This window comes from Chelonia mydas, chromosome 7 (genome assembly GCF_015237465.2).
Source record: "Chelonia mydas isolate rCheMyd1 chromosome 7, rCheMyd1.pri.v2, whole genome shotgun sequence".
Lineage (NCBI taxonomy): Eukaryota > Metazoa > Chordata > Testudines > Cheloniidae > Chelonia > Chelonia mydas.
In genome coordinates, this window is record NC_057853.1 from 53957322 (window position 1) to 53972175 (window position 14854).

General features: G+C 51.8%; 1 protein-coding gene across 6 annotated transcripts in view; it reads right to left on the reverse strand.

Moving 5' to 3' along the window:
* The window catches only part of SEC31B (SEC31 homolog B, COPII coat complex component), a 39978-nt gene that overhangs the window by 10306 nt on the left and 14818 nt on the right, over positions 1 to 14854 (reverse strand). For all 6 annotated transcript variants that reach the window (XR_006291989.1, XM_037905234.2, XM_037905237.2 and 3 more), the window contains 12 exons: positions 14433 to 14594; positions 12389 to 12541; positions 10947 to 11177; positions 9086 to 9160; positions 7743 to 7829; positions 7096 to 7204; positions 6560 to 6738; positions 4381 to 4507; positions 3383 to 3528; positions 2103 to 2276; positions 1318 to 1506; positions 128 to 326 (listed from right to left, as the gene is read on the reverse strand). Coding sequence is in view for 5 of the 6 variants with exons in the window: in XM_037905234.2 (XP_037761162.1) it covers positions 128 to 326; positions 1318 to 1506; positions 2103 to 2276; positions 3383 to 3528; positions 4381 to 4507; positions 6560 to 6738; positions 7096 to 7204; positions 7743 to 7829; positions 9086 to 9160; positions 10947 to 11177; positions 12389 to 12541; positions 14433 to 14594 (1831 nt within the window). In the remaining variant the exon portion in view is untranslated. The remainder of the gene's footprint in view (positions 1 to 127; positions 327 to 1317; positions 1507 to 2102; positions 2277 to 3382; positions 3529 to 4380; positions 4508 to 6559; positions 6739 to 7095; positions 7205 to 7742; positions 7830 to 9085; positions 9161 to 10946; positions 11178 to 12388; positions 12542 to 14432; positions 14595 to 14854) is intronic.

The window sequence follows — 14854 nt, forward strand, 5'->3', positions numbered from 1 at the left end:
CAGCCAAGCTGCAAGCACTATGGCATGTACAGAACAGAGTCAGACATGGGCCCAAAGTGCACACCTGGCGCTCCCTGCCCTGATGGACACAATGGCTTTATAGGCTGTGCCTCTGGCGCATTCTCACCTGGCCCTGGAACCGTAGCTGGTGCTAAGCCAGAGGTGTACTGGCTGTAAGGGGGCCGGCCTCCTGCTCTGGAGTACATACTGGTAGGGGGGGCAGTGCTGGCCTGAGGAGGAGCCATGGGCACTGGCTGAGGCGTGAAGAGTGAAGGCACTGAAGACTGAACTGACGCTGGAGGGGTGAAGGATGGCTGGTACATGGGCTGTAATGGAAACACAGACACTGCGGTGAGCCCCACCTGGCAGTCCCGCTTGAACAAGAGCTGTGGCCACTGCGGGCGCTGCCGCAGCTCTCTTGTGACTAGTGGCTAGTCACTAGCCTCCCCTGCCCAAAAAGGGCACACTGGAGACTCCAACAACGGCTGCCCTGCTCAGCCTGGTCGGGCACCAGGCACTTGGCTTGGCTCCATTTTGCCAGGGCCGCAGCTGCTGGCCGTACCAGTGCAGGGCTTGGCTGCTTTCTTTCCCCATCAGAAGGGCCAGCTCTGCAAGGGCACCACGCACTCATCCTTTGCTCTTCCTTCAGGCTACGCACCCCTGGGAGAGGGACTAGAGTAACCCCCTTAGCTACGGGCGGGGCCCTACGATCCCCCGGGAAAGGGACCAGAGTAACCCCCTTAGCCAGGGACGGGGACGCTGATTCCCTTCCGGCTGGGCTCCTGCTTTGACCTGGCTCTGGAGGACCTGGCTGCTGTGGAAGGCAGTATTTTCAGCCCGTGACAGGGGCACCCATCCTACTGAAAGCACAAAGGAGCCAGCTGCAGCCCCCCACATCTTCAACACAGAGGTGCAGCCTGCAGGACCCCAGGGCACTGCAGAAAACGTGCCGTCTCAGTCAGGAGGTCTGGACTAATGGGATCCAGATGGACCACTGCATGCTGGGTATGTCCTCTGTGCAGGCCACACTCCACGAGGAAGAAGACGCTGGGTGCACGGGAGAGACTAGTGACTGGCTCTTTGGTTACCTGTGTGCCCCAGAACTGCCGAGTCTTTCCCCAAACTCTCTTCAGCCCATCAGCACTAGGAAGAGCCCTCAGCTAACGCGGTTTGTACCATGGAGCTGGGGGTGCCCTATAGTCAGCTGCGCCAATCTGCCCGAGGACAGATGCCATCCCATCAGCCTCCTTTAGCTGTCTTCTTCCCACTCCCCAGTGCTTCTTAGCCCTGGGCATGGCACTAGGCTTTGAGACTTACCTTCTCTGGATGCCTGGGACTTGGTCTGTGGGCTGACGCTTCCAGAGCTGAGCTGCTCTTGGCTGCCGGCAACGGGTGGCTAACTGGTCCAACGTGCACAGGAGCATAGGGGAAAGGAGGAGGCTGCTGATCGCCCATGCTCTCCCCTTGAGCATGGAAGAGACGGTCTCGGAGCTGCTGGATCAGGAACTGAAAAAATGAGACTTAATGAAGTGCCTCGGGAGCCACAGGTGGAAGGCTCCCTAGGGTTATGAATAACTCCTTAGGCCGCTAGGTGCAATACACTGGCGGCGGCATGAAGCCTTCATCACTACACAGCACCTGATAACCAACCCTGGGGGCCTAAAGAGAAGCTGCAAGCTTCAGGATCCAAGACACCACCCTGATCTCCGTTGGGAGAGCTCTCTGAAGCCATGCCAAGGCTCCCCAACCTCCAGGGCTTTCTCCCACTTGGGGGCCCGCCAAGTTTTTCCCTTCCTCCAAAGTGGATCACCAAACCCTGTGAAGCACCCTCCCACCCATGCCTGCCCCACCAGCCTTTTGGTTATTAGCTGCCAAGAACTGCAAGGAGCAGCACGGAGATCCCCGCACCTGCCCTGGCCTCTACGGCGCCAGACGAGACTCTTTGAGGCAGATGATGCTCCCAAGGAAAACTGAGAGCACCACCCCCAAGGGAAAGATTCCACCTTACTCAGAATCTACAGCTTCCTGTTGGAAGTTGCGGTGTAGAGAGCCAGCGTACAACACTCTCCAGCACCTTCTCCGCCTATCCATTTTTCACCTACCTCATCAGAGCTGCGGGGTAGATAGCTCATTGCTGCCGCCAAACACCCCTGCGATGCCAAGAGGCTGGCATATTGGGTGACCCGCTCTGCCAAGACAGGGCCCAGGGTTGGCCCCGCGGAGCCTCGGAGCATCTCAATGGACCTGCTCAGCACCATCACTTTCTCCACCAGGTCCTGACAGGGCGGGATGAAGACACAACATATGCCGTAAGTACTCCATTGAGCGTGAGCCTTGCTTTACTATCCATCTCATTCGGACACACACCCCGAGGTGGCATAGGGTCAGAAGTCAGCCCAAGGGAGAGAAGGAAGGTCTCCTTGAACACACTTGGAACAGGAATGAATTTCATTCAGCACAACCTATTTCAGAGCCAGGAACACAAGAGCAGCAGCACTGCTCGGGTGTGAGATCTGGGATGGGAAACTGACTGGGCTAGTTTCCTGGTAAGGAACCAAACCGCACCTGCCAGCATCTCTTTAATGGGCTTTCCTCAGGGCATCTCCATGAGACAGAAAATCCCACCTTGGGCGTGAAAGGGTTTAACATTGTCCTGAGAAGGGCTCTCCAGGGCTACAGGACACAGCAGCAGAGCTAGCTGCGGTGATCATCAGCTGGCCCTTCCTGGGATGTGAAGGGGTGTCCTGAGTCCCAGTTTAGGAGGGGAAAGGCCAGCTCTGAACAGAACCAGATGAGGCACTGAAGACACACACACCACTATTCTATTTCTCGGGCACAGGGCAACAGGGCTGAGGGCCATTTTGGCAGAGGGGTGTCCATGGGTGACTCACTGGATGACACCAAAGACACCGAGGGTTGCCCAGGTAGGAACGATGGTCTAGTGGACAGGGGTGCTGGCCTGGGACTTGGGAGACTGGGTTCCATTTCCAGCTCAGTCACAGACTTCTAGTGCTTCAGTTCCCCCCACACCCGGGAAAGCACGGCCCTGCTCTCAGAGGGGAGAGGATGATGCGCAGAGGTGCTCAGAAACCATGCTGGTAAGTGACATCTAAGTTCCTCGACAGACAGATCACCACCACGCCCTGTCCATCGCACAGCAGCCCATCCTGCCGCTGAGCACATGCTGATCCAGGCCATCTCGTGCCAACAGACAACTCCTTGCAACTTAACACAAAGCTCCTTTAGCCAGAACCTAGGCTAGGAGGAGACAGCTGGAAGTTGCAGGACTGGAGAAGCTGGAGCTCAGGCTCCAATCTGTTTGGGATCCTGCAGACAGATCCTAGCCTATGGAGGTTTCACGCCCACATCAAAACATCTGTACCTGCAGAGCTAGGGGCGATGTGGTCTCATGGTTTTTTACCCAGCATTTTGCCAACCTCTCCACATTGCCAGATGAGATGTAACATAGGCAGGCTTCGCTGGACAGCAGCCCCTCGCCTTCTGACTCCAGACGGGCCCCCAGCATATCTAAAGGGAGGAGGAAAAGGGGCAGTTTCCACTTATTTGCTCCCATCAGCTCCTTCTCCCCCTGCCCAGCTCTTAGAAATCGTGCAATAGCTTTGCACACTGGCAACTTAGGAGCCACATGAAGAGAGCTAATGTGCCATGGTGCAGAGGCTGGTGTCACCAATGAATCCATAGCCAAGAGCCTGACTAAAGCTAAATAGGGAAGGAAACAATATAGCAAACCCCTGTCATTCAGCTACCGTTCACTGGCTGGTTCCCAGGTAATGGCCTCCAGAGCTTTTATACCCCAATCGCTAGCTCATTCCTGGCCGGCCACATTTCCCACAGGTCAATCCTAGCCCTAAACAGGCTCTAAGAGGAAAACTACTGAGCCCTCACCAAGTGACTCTCAGCCTGTGCCCAGGCTTGCAAGTGTGTGAGGACTGCAAGCAGTAGGAAGAACCACTTGCAGGTCGGGTGCATCCCTCCTACCTTCCCTCTTCCTAGGAGCTCCGTCCCCTTCCCGGATGAGCCCTGTACATATACACACCTTTCTCAGGACCTAGGTCTGGGCAGCAGTAGAAGTCACTGCCCTCTCTGCCCATAGCTCTTCCCAAGCCATGGATGCAGGCTGAAGGAGATATTGACACATCCTTGTCCCATATCATGAGACTCTGCCCTGCCTTACCATTCATATAGCCCACTTCCACTGATTCTGTCCCTCCTGCCTTAGCCCACAGATGGGTCACGCTCTCATTTGTCTTGTCTGGAAAGCTCTTAGCCCATTTTCGAAATATTTCCTCCCAAGCTCCATCCATCTCTCTCTGTAGACAGTCTGGAGGCACTCTGCACCAAATGAAGCATCCCACCTACCGCAGAGCAGGGCATATTCCTCCTGTTTGGAGTACGTTAACAAGATGGCCAGTGCCTCCTTCCAGCTCTGCAGGTCACATGTGCAGATTACTTCTTGCCAGTTCTGCTGCACGATGGAGGAAAGAAGCTGCAGGAGAAGCAAACAGCCTGTCAGTCCACAGGTTCAAACCTCAGATGCAGCTATAAAGGTTCATACGTGCTCACACAGAGATCTATCTTGCACTTGGGTTAACAGAGTGACCCTGGGAGCACCCTTAGTGCCAGCTGGCAGATGGCCCCCCATACCGTAACTCACATCAGGCCTGACATACTCATTCCCTCAACACACTGCTGTCAGAATACGCACCTCAAAGGTGTTCTATAAGGTATCGTACGTAAACTGGTGACAAGCTGGTCCTGAAAAATCATTGTGATGTATGTATGGGGTGTGTACAAAGAGTTCTGTATGTGTGCTTAGGACGTGTTCAGCCAGCCCTAGACAGAGGAATGTGCCTTTACCAGTCTGACCAGCTTGGCTACAGGCAGAGTACAATGAAAGTACATTTACATAGAAGGTAAACAAAGCCATCAGGCTAAACAAGCTGGGGAGAAGACTGCTTAACAATCATAGCAGGGACGGAGTCTGCACACCAGCAAGCCTTCCTGGCTCTTGAGGCAGAGACAATGGACTTTGGGTAATACAAGAGGAGCGAAAAGACCTTTTAGTTACCCGTCACCTAGGGAACAGCACTGTTTGATTCAGTGAATGTTGGGTCCAGTGGGCTAGAGATGCTGGTAACTTGAGGTGAGCAAGGACTTGTCTACACTTAAAATGCTGCAGCAGTGCAGTTGCGCCATTGCAGTGAGTCACTGTAGTGAGTTGTGTGTGTGTTGTGTGTGTGTGTACATATGCCGATAGGAGGGGGTCTTCTGTCAACATGGGTACTCCACCAGCCTGAGAGGCGGTAGCCAGGGTGACGGGAGAATTCTCTCATTGACCTAGCGCTCTCTACACTGGTGGTTAGGTCGGCTTAACTACGCCATCCAGGGGTGTGGATTTTTCACACCCTGAGCAATGTAGTTATACCAACCTAACTTCTCAGTGTAGACCAGGTGAAGAAAACTGCTTAGGCAGAGATTGTAACTTGCTAAGATTAAATGTTAGTCATAAAACTAGAATAACTTTCTTAAAGTACAAGGATTTAAGTGATACTAAGCCAGAGAACGAGACAGGCCTGGGTACAAACAAAACACAGCACGCTTTCTAAGCTAACAGGCTGGCGTGTGCTCTGTCTCTTTGGAAGCAGCAAACGTAATACCAGCTGTGAGTGCCCAAAGAGAGGGACCGGATGCGGCAGAGACACGTCTCTGGGGAACTCGGGCGCTGGGTTCACTGACTGTTCCCTGCAAGGCAAGGTTTAGATGGGCAGAGTCTTGACGAGTGTGCTGGCCAGGCAGCCAGGGAAGCGATGCACAGCTTCGCAGCAGCAGAGCGCTCACTCTTGCTATGGCAGAGTGGTAACATAGTGGCTCTCAGCTCTAGGTGGTCTGAGCAAGACATCACACAGAGCCACACTCGCATGCAGTGTCCACATCACAGCTGCTCACGTGAACTTGCCCCCCGGTCCACCACTGTGCCTCCAGCAGTAACTGGCTCTTACTGCTGCCAAAGACGAAAACCCACCCATGCCCCGTCTAGTAATGCAATGCTGTAGAAAGGAGGAGGAAAATTCTTTCCTGGTCCTTACAATGATCAGTTTATGCTGTGCAGCATGGGATTCAAACAGCTCTGTGGTAACATAAGAAAAGGGTCATTAAGGCTCAGGGAACGTTGATGGGTTTCTAAAAGGGTTGGATAATTTAAACGGCAACCTCCTGAGGCAGAAGATACCAGAAGCTGGACGCAAGCTGAAGAGAAGGGCGGAAATCCTGGCTCTGCAGGCAGAGATCATTTGTTGGATGAGAGCAAGTTTTATAAAGGTATCATGAGCGCAGTGTAAATACCTAGACAGAGCTGGAAATTAGATGGACAGAGCCCTCGGTTCAGCATTTCACCCCTGCCAATGCACTCACAGGGGCATTCACAGCCACCCGCGTATACGCAGGCAAGCACACCTGCCCGGGCTCCATCCACCTCAGTCTGCTCTCTCCTGCCCTGCCCCGTCCATCTCTGCCTGGATATACACCGCTGGGCACTCACCTGAGAAATCTTTGTTTTCCGTTTGGCAAAGTACTGCATCTGGGTCTCCCGCAGTAGCGTCTCCCCCCCGGCGATAGCCAGAATGATGGCATCAGCAAAACGGTCAGCTCTCACGCACAGCTTCACAGCAGCGGCAAAGTTCCCCACCAGGAGCGCCTGGCTGATCAGCCCATCCGTGTCTGGAGAGGGGGAAAGAAATGCACAGCACTATGGCGAGCAACTGAACAGTTCATCCAGGGGCCCCACCACCACCCTGGCTGCAATGAACCGTGGACACTAGTGGAATGGCAGCTCTGCAACAACTGCGATCCATCTCCAGGCCTTTCACTCCAGAAACCACGTGTGCTGAAAGTGGATCCTCATCCAGTATTAGGGTTTCTGTCCTCTGTGGGCCTCCCATTGCAAATGCACTGGTCAATGCCAAGGGCACGGGGAGAGGAGGTGGGTTGAGGTACACTGCACAGCGTGTCAATGGGCCAGGCTGTGTCACCTTATAGGGCAGAGGCTCCCTTCCCATAATGTGGGCCATGCAATACCTGTTGTGACCGGGATCTCCAACATGCTCATGTCCTGAGGGACAAGACTGTCAAAGAACCCTGAAGAGGAAGAAGCAGTACCCACTTCGGTCACGGAGCGTCTTGAGCCCTGTGCAAAGAGAGCAGGGAGAGTGTACGCTGACGTGAGCCACACCCAGAAGAACGAGCCTGACTAAGACAGTTTCAATGGATTACAGAGCTGGGTGAGGGTGGTTTGCAGCTGTTCTACCTGGCTGGGAGTTTCTCTCTATAGCTGATTTCAGCATGGAAGCTCACAGGCCGCCTCCTTCATATCTCCTGCCACTGCACTATCACTAGTGCAGCTCCACCGGTGTAGCAATGACAGGAGTGCCAGCCTGCCCCAGAAGGTCCCAAGAGGACATCCAGAAGCTGTGCCATGGAGCTAAGTTAGGGTTAAGGTTAACCCTCGCATTGAGTGCTGGGTTAACTGAGAACTGAGTGCTGCTCGAACAAGGCTTGCTGTAGTGTCATCAACAGCCTGCATGTCACCCTCCCTTGCTCTGACTGCCTAGTCCAGCCCAGGGAGTCCTGCACTGAGCCCCAGAACTTGTTGGAATTTGTCCTCCTCGTTCATTCTGCTCCCTGACGCCCACTTCTCAGTGACCAGTGAGGAGACCAGGGCCTACCTGAGCCATCTGTGCAGCCTGAGCCAAGCCATCTGCCTCAGGAAAGTTCTGTTTCTCTGGGATACCGTTCCCCAAACAGGACGTGATCTGCGAAGAAACAGAGTTGCGGAGTCAAGCCTCTGCACAAAGCTGAACGTGTGGGCAGCAGAAAGGCCAAGTCTCCTGAAGCCACAAACAACTCCATCGGCTTCCCCAAGCACGTCAAAAGCCGGTTCAAAAATCACACTCTGTATTAAAGTCCCCATCCTGCATCACAGGCACTACCTCTCCCGGCTCCCCTTGCTACTCAGCTAGTACAGGCCTCTCTGCCCCTTGCCATAACACTGCCCTCACTGGTGCAAGATCCGTCTCCTTTGCAGCTCTGTCGGTGCCACCTGGAGCACTATTCCAGTAACGTACCACCTCATCCACTTTCCACCTATTTCCATACCTCACCCGGATCTCTCTCTTCTCGCCGAGCATTCGGAGGGGAGTTAATAACACGTGGCGCTTGCAGAGAGAGTTTGGACAAAGCTGCATTGCCGTGATACAGGTGAAAGGTTAAAGCTGCAGGAGAATTTTCCTTTTAATGGGACCTCTGTTTGTGCTGAACTCCTGAAATTTCCAGAGGCTGCTGGTACACTCCCTCAGAGTCACCTGCTTTGGGACTTGTTCATGAAATGAGTGAAGGTTTGAGTTAGGGGCTGGCATCTTGTAAAGCTACCCTGGGTAGGGCAGGAGCCTAGTGATCAGGAGAGATTAGAAGAGAGAGGAGGAAAACTCCCTAACTCCACCCTCCCCATTGCTCCCACCTAGCAGCTCTGTGGGTTAAGTATATTAACCTTTCACCTCTGGAGACCAGGATTCAAGTCTCAGCTTAGATCACAAGTGGTGGTCTCATGATAGCTCCCATGTGCGCATCACGGACCCCCCACACAATTAGCCAGCATCCGACCAAGGCAGAGCCTGCCAGAGCGTCCTGCAGGCCACATCCAGACGTGATGGAGGAGCTGTCCAGGTGAGATGGAAGTCAGGATCAAGGTGCACTGGGAGAACTGGAGGGAGGGATTGAAACCTGAACTATGCCCCGCCCTAGCCAGCACATTGTAGCACTAGTCACATGGTCACAAATGAAACAAATCAAGCATGCACTTCTAAGTCCACAGGACCAGTCCTAGTTCAGGTGCAAAGATGTTCAAGCGACACCCCCAAGTGAAACCTTTCAGGAGGAATTGCTTATAAAATACATAGTGCAGCAGATGCCTCTTTCCTGCACCCCCTGAATCTGTTCTTCACCAGTCCCCTAATTCACCAGCCACTGCCTCTGTTAAATAAAGACATTGCTTAGCAAGAAGGCTACTCACCTTCTTCTGCAGCTCCTCTTTACTATAACCCAGCAGCTTCAGGAGTTTAGTCCTGGATTCTGGCTCCATGTTCACCTGGGCCCCAAAGGAGATCGGAGACAAAGAGGTGCGTAAAACCAGGCATCTGCACAGAGACAACATCCAGCTGCCGATGGCAGTGCAAAATGTAGTGCTCAGTTTACAGATTAGCACCAGGGGACCCTGGGTGTTCCCTGGGAGCTGGAATAAGCTGCCCTTTGGAAGATGAAGGCTGAGACTTTGTTAACCTCATCTACCAGCAATGCAATAAAACCTGGTCATCGCATTCTGGCACAGACACTGATTAACTAACACAGGTACTGCTTCCTTTAACACACATCGTTTAGCCAGTTACACTATGGTAATGATCCCCACACTGCAGAATCACTCGTGCAAGCTGCCGTGATTTGGAACGGTACTTGAAAGTACAGCTGTTCTGTGATAAGAGATGCCTATAGCACTCATCAGGAAGCACAGTCCAGTGGACAGAGGACTGGCCTGGGAGTCAGGAGATCTGTGTCACTAAGTGACCTTGGGCAAGTCACGTGTCTCTATGCCTCAGTTTCTCCAAGTGTAAAATGGGACTTCTGTAAAGCTCTCTGAGATCTAGGCATGGAGAATTCTGTATAAGAACTAAGTACTATTACTGCTCACGGATGTGTGTTACTGATTTCCTCTCTCACAACACGGCCTGCTTGCGATCCACAGGCCACAGTCGGAGAAGGCAGTGCTGTCTACTAGAGAGAAAACTGGACTGGACCAGTGAATGGAGCAGGCTGCTATCTCCAATTGTAGTCTGTGGCCGACAGTGATACATGGAACACAGAGTTGTTTCTGTCCCAATGGATGAGAAGTTGGGTGGGATTTGAAGGTGATCACCCAATATAAGAAGGGACTAATCAAGAAGTTTACTCAGGGCCAGATTCTCACATGCTTACTTGTGTTGAGTAGGACCTAACTCCTCCAGCCAGCCTCATTTAAGTCAATGGGACTACTTGTGGAGTAAGGTACTGTTCCATTTGGGGAAGGGGATCAGATTCCAGCCCTCAGCCCATCTGAAGTCAAAGCTCCCAGTGATATTGTCGGGAGTTCTGACCAAGTGTGGACAGAGGATTTAGCCCAACTATGTCCAAGCTAGACAGAAGCTGATCTAGTTCTTGCAGGCCCTGGCTAGAAAGTGAAGCACTCTTGGCTAGAGCACCTCTCTTTGGCTGTACTTGGAGGGAGCAGCAAGGCTGGCTGGGCCTCAGTTAAACACTAGGCAGGACCTCAAACTGATGGGTCTTAAGGACCTTAAACTGATGGGCCTTAAGGACCTTGGAGTCTGGCACGGAAGATAGAGGCAAAGCGCTCAATCACCTTCTGGATGGTGTACATGGCAACAGGGTTGAGGGAGGGAGCAAACAATCCTGCTGACATCACAGGTGCCTCAACCCTTCCAGGCTGATCTCAGCCCATTAGGGCTTTTGCCTGGGGAACGAGGGAGTGCATTCCACTGAGATCACTACAGGCCTAGAGGAGGCTGCGTGTCTGCCTGGCACTGCTGTGTACAGTATCCTGACTGAGCCCCCGACACAGTCTGATGCCAGCACTGTACCTATGAAAAGGAGAGGAGGCCTCCAACCCTATGCGTTTAGCTTTTAACCAAGGCTTTCCCCAAGCGGGTGGTTATGGGGTGTGTTTATGGCGAAACTCCCAGTCAGTCTGTTCTGTTTATTGCTGTCCCTTGAAGAGCTGGGAATACATGAGGCCAGGGACAAGTGTGATGGGCACATGGAGAACCCATGCCAGGAATGCAGAGGCATTGGAATGAGGTCTCTGGCCTTCATCAGGGCTGTCCTACCTTCAGGAAGTTCCAGAGATTCTCTTCAAACTGCAACTGGGCTGCCTGGATCTTGCTCTGGCAATAGTCCAGGAGGTTTCCCGACTGCAGGGCCATCTGCAGTTCTCTGGATCGGGCCAGGAACGCCGTCTCAGTAACGACCTGGCTGATGAACACCTGGCGTGGGGGACTCTGCTGCATTTGCGGTGCTGGGGCCTTGGAGAGGCCAAACGTGATTAATTTCCCCCCAAACTGAGAAGGAGAGAGGGAAAAAGTAAGTGCCTATACACGTGAGGGTAAAAACCAGCACACTCTAATCTTGGGAGCTGGAGAGGCCTCAGCAGACATCAATGGCCCTGAACAGGGCAATCACGAGGAACCCAGGCACACCACAGCTGCGCACACACAGATGCTGCTGTCTTCTGCAGGGATCAAACCCAGGACCTGCAGCATCAGAACCACAATCCTCAGTGACACCCACTGTGTGTATGCAGTCATATGTAGCTCACTGCAAACGTCAACAGCACAGAGGACCAGATGCTTTTTGGAATGACTCTTCTCTGCAACAGAGGGGCCAACTGCAACAGACATCATCAAACTAATGGAGTACACTGGAGCCTTTACTTATTTAATTTAGTAATTTTGTATTATGCTACTGTGGGTTCACCTCCTGTTGCTACAGTTTCAAGCTTAACAGAGTGAAAATCACCACTGGTGCTTTTCTCAAATGTGGAGACTCTAGGAGCACACCAAGTCCAAGGATAGTGACCACAGACACAATGACCTTACTGGCATAGGGTTATTCCTAGGTCACCCACTCATGTCAAGCGTTCTTAAGCCTACGGCCTAGTAACATACATCTATTTAGCATACATTGATTATAGATGAAATAGCATATGAACTGATCATAACAGCACATAATACAATGCTAAATGGATGACAGAAGGAACAAATTGGCTACAACACTACTCTGAAATGGCACGAGCCAGGGCAGCGGATAAGAAAGCAGGGCAGCAGCACAACCTGGGAGAAAAGCGGGGTGGCAGAAGAGGAGAGGGAGACAGTAAGGATATGGGGGAGAAGAGGGAATAGGGAAAGGGGAAAAGATGGACAATGGACTGGGAGGAAAGGCAGGAGAGAACAGACCTTGCCTACAAGGAAAGCACTTCTGAGACTGGGCTAGTTTCATTAACTATCCAATGGGAAGGACATGGGAGTCAAACAGCAGCTCCCTCCCTTCAGAGCAAGCCCCCATCACTGCTATAGGGACCGATGTTGTTGGGGAGGCCTCTGAACACCGCAGCAAAGGATTCCCTGCCAACGGAGCCACACAGCCCTCCATCAAAACTGCCAGCACCATAAAAATCACAACGGTTCCTAACATGGGAACCAGATCCCCTCTGAGCCCCCCATGGGGGCCATAACCACTCTCCTTTCCAGGCAAGAATGCGCCGCACACTTACTGCAAACGAGACCCCCACCGGCCTGCGAATCCACTTGGGGGGCTTTTTCAGTGGAGGGATCAAGGTGGTCTGAGCCACCTGCTCCGGCACCTGAAGAGGAGGAAGGGTCCGTCCCGTGCCGAAGGGGTCCAGGTTGTTAAAGGAGGAGGAGATCTGAGATCAGAGGAGGGAAATAAAAAAAGTTACATCTCACTCTCCAGGCAATAAGATCATTCAGCCCGGCCCAGTTGTTAGTTACCCTCCTCTGGTTATTCTCGGTGGTGAAGAAATAGGATATTAGCATGTTCCCAGGGGCAGTGCCAGCACATCCTTATGAGCGACACAGCATACCTGGGATACAGACCTTATACAAACCTCAATGAGTTTTAGTTCTTAAATGGGTTTCAGCTTGAGAAGTTACTTCTCTCTATTAACATGAAAACTTCCAAAGGGAAGCTGTTTGTCCTACCACCTCACTCCTAAATAAAAAGATTACTAAATGTCATTGTCTCCCACAAAGAAGGCGAACAACTGGTCATAACTTGTCTGACTTGTTTTTAATTTTTGCTGATGGGGGACTGTTGAGTGGCTCTTTGTTGCGAGGGTCTTTTAAACCAGTTATTTTTATAGGGTTGTGTGTTGAATGTTCTGTCAACTGGCGCTATGACGACATCTCGCGACATTTTCACCCAGAGGACACTGTGGCAGCTTCCTCAAAAGTGTCCTGAGCTGTATTTTTTAAATATTTCTGGGAGATCACGGACATGCAGCCCCTGTGGCATGCAAACATTAACCATTTTTTTAAATGCTGGCTTAAGCAGGTCCTTCCCCAGAACTGAAGTTCGCTACGCACGACCCAACTTGAACCTAACAGGACCAAATTGCATGGCTCCAAGATAGGTCTCGCACCAGATTTATCCAAAGATCCTGGAGGGAGGCAGGGAAGTCAGAGTGAAGGAAGATGACAAATAATAAGAACCCAGGGTAAGGCTGAGAAGCTTCACCTTTTAGGTCAACAAGGCCGTTGAGGGAAGACTGACCTTCTAGAGCCCCAAAACTGATCACCTCAGGGGAAGGTAGTCAGCACACCACCACACCGGCTATGCCAACCCTCAACCAGCCTGCCTACGCCCGTAAAAGCCTGCTGACGTGCAGCACTGGGCCAGCCACAGGACCTGCTAACTCCTTGACGGCAGTTCTAGCTATCTCCAAACAGTCCAGAACCCCACAAGAGCGGAGGAGTCTGTGACCTGCCTGTCGCTTTATTTTCCTTTTTTCTATTTTTGCCCTTGTTTGTATGAAGTGGAAGACATCCCAGATTAATATTAGAGAATAAAACAGTGTGGTTGGTTGCACATTTATGTGTATATGCACCAGTGACGTCTACACAGGGAAAGTGCCAGAAAGTTCACCAGGTTTACCATCTCTAAACAGCATCATAAAGATGCTCATTAAAGCATGTCCTGTCTTTTGAGAGTCCTAAGAAACTCCAAGCTGTCTGCCAAATAAGAGTTGACAAACTTTGGCTTATCAGAACATTCTGCTAAGGCCTGTATTGTAATATTTCTGTTGGGGGAAGGGAGAATTGAAATTTAAGAAGGAAACTTTGTAATTGGCTCAGAGGCTGTGTTCCTGACATTAGATGACAATTTAGTTTTAATATCAAAAACTTGCTCCAAGCTATAGATTAGGATGGTTTGGGTAAAATTCTTTAGTCGGGGTGATACGTTTACTTTATGTTATTTTTGTTTAATAGCTTTAATAAAATTGATAAAAGGATACTGAGTCAGATTTCTGTCAATCAGCAACATTGGTCCAGAATCCTTGAGGCTCTGGCTGGACTTTAGCCGGCCAGCCTAAAGGCAGACCACCTCCCCACAATTAATCTTTGGTTTTCACAAACACCGTGTGGACCAGAGACCCCCACACAGGTGGGCTCACTACAGCACCTGTGGCCACAGTGAAACAACACTCTACCTTCCAGTGCCCCCTCAACCCAAGCACCAACTGCCGCACCATCACTGGCCCAGCCAGCACGCCCGTTCTCTGTTCCATGGGACTCTACCTTGTCAGCCTGAGTCTTCTGCTGAGCTGCTAGGCTCCCACCCATAACAGAATAAACGTTGATCCACCCATCGAAAGAGGCAGCGGAGAAGACTGATGGATTCCGAGGGCACCACTGGACATCAAAGCACCACTGGCTCTGAGTGGGCAGCTCATAAATCACCTAACATGGATGGGGAGGAGGCAGAATGTTATAAGGAACAGTCACTTGTTTTCCCCCAAGCCACTTACGCATGCAGGTCTGTCACACATTCCTGACATCTCACCATGCAAAATGCACCCTGATCACGATCAACTTCCTTGTAGTCCACCAGTTAGGACACACTGCAGATGCAATATTTCAGAGTAACTAGCACCAACGCCAGGAGGCCCCAGAGAGCTGCAGTGTGTAAGAGCAGAAGGGTTTGGGCTGCAGAGTGAAAT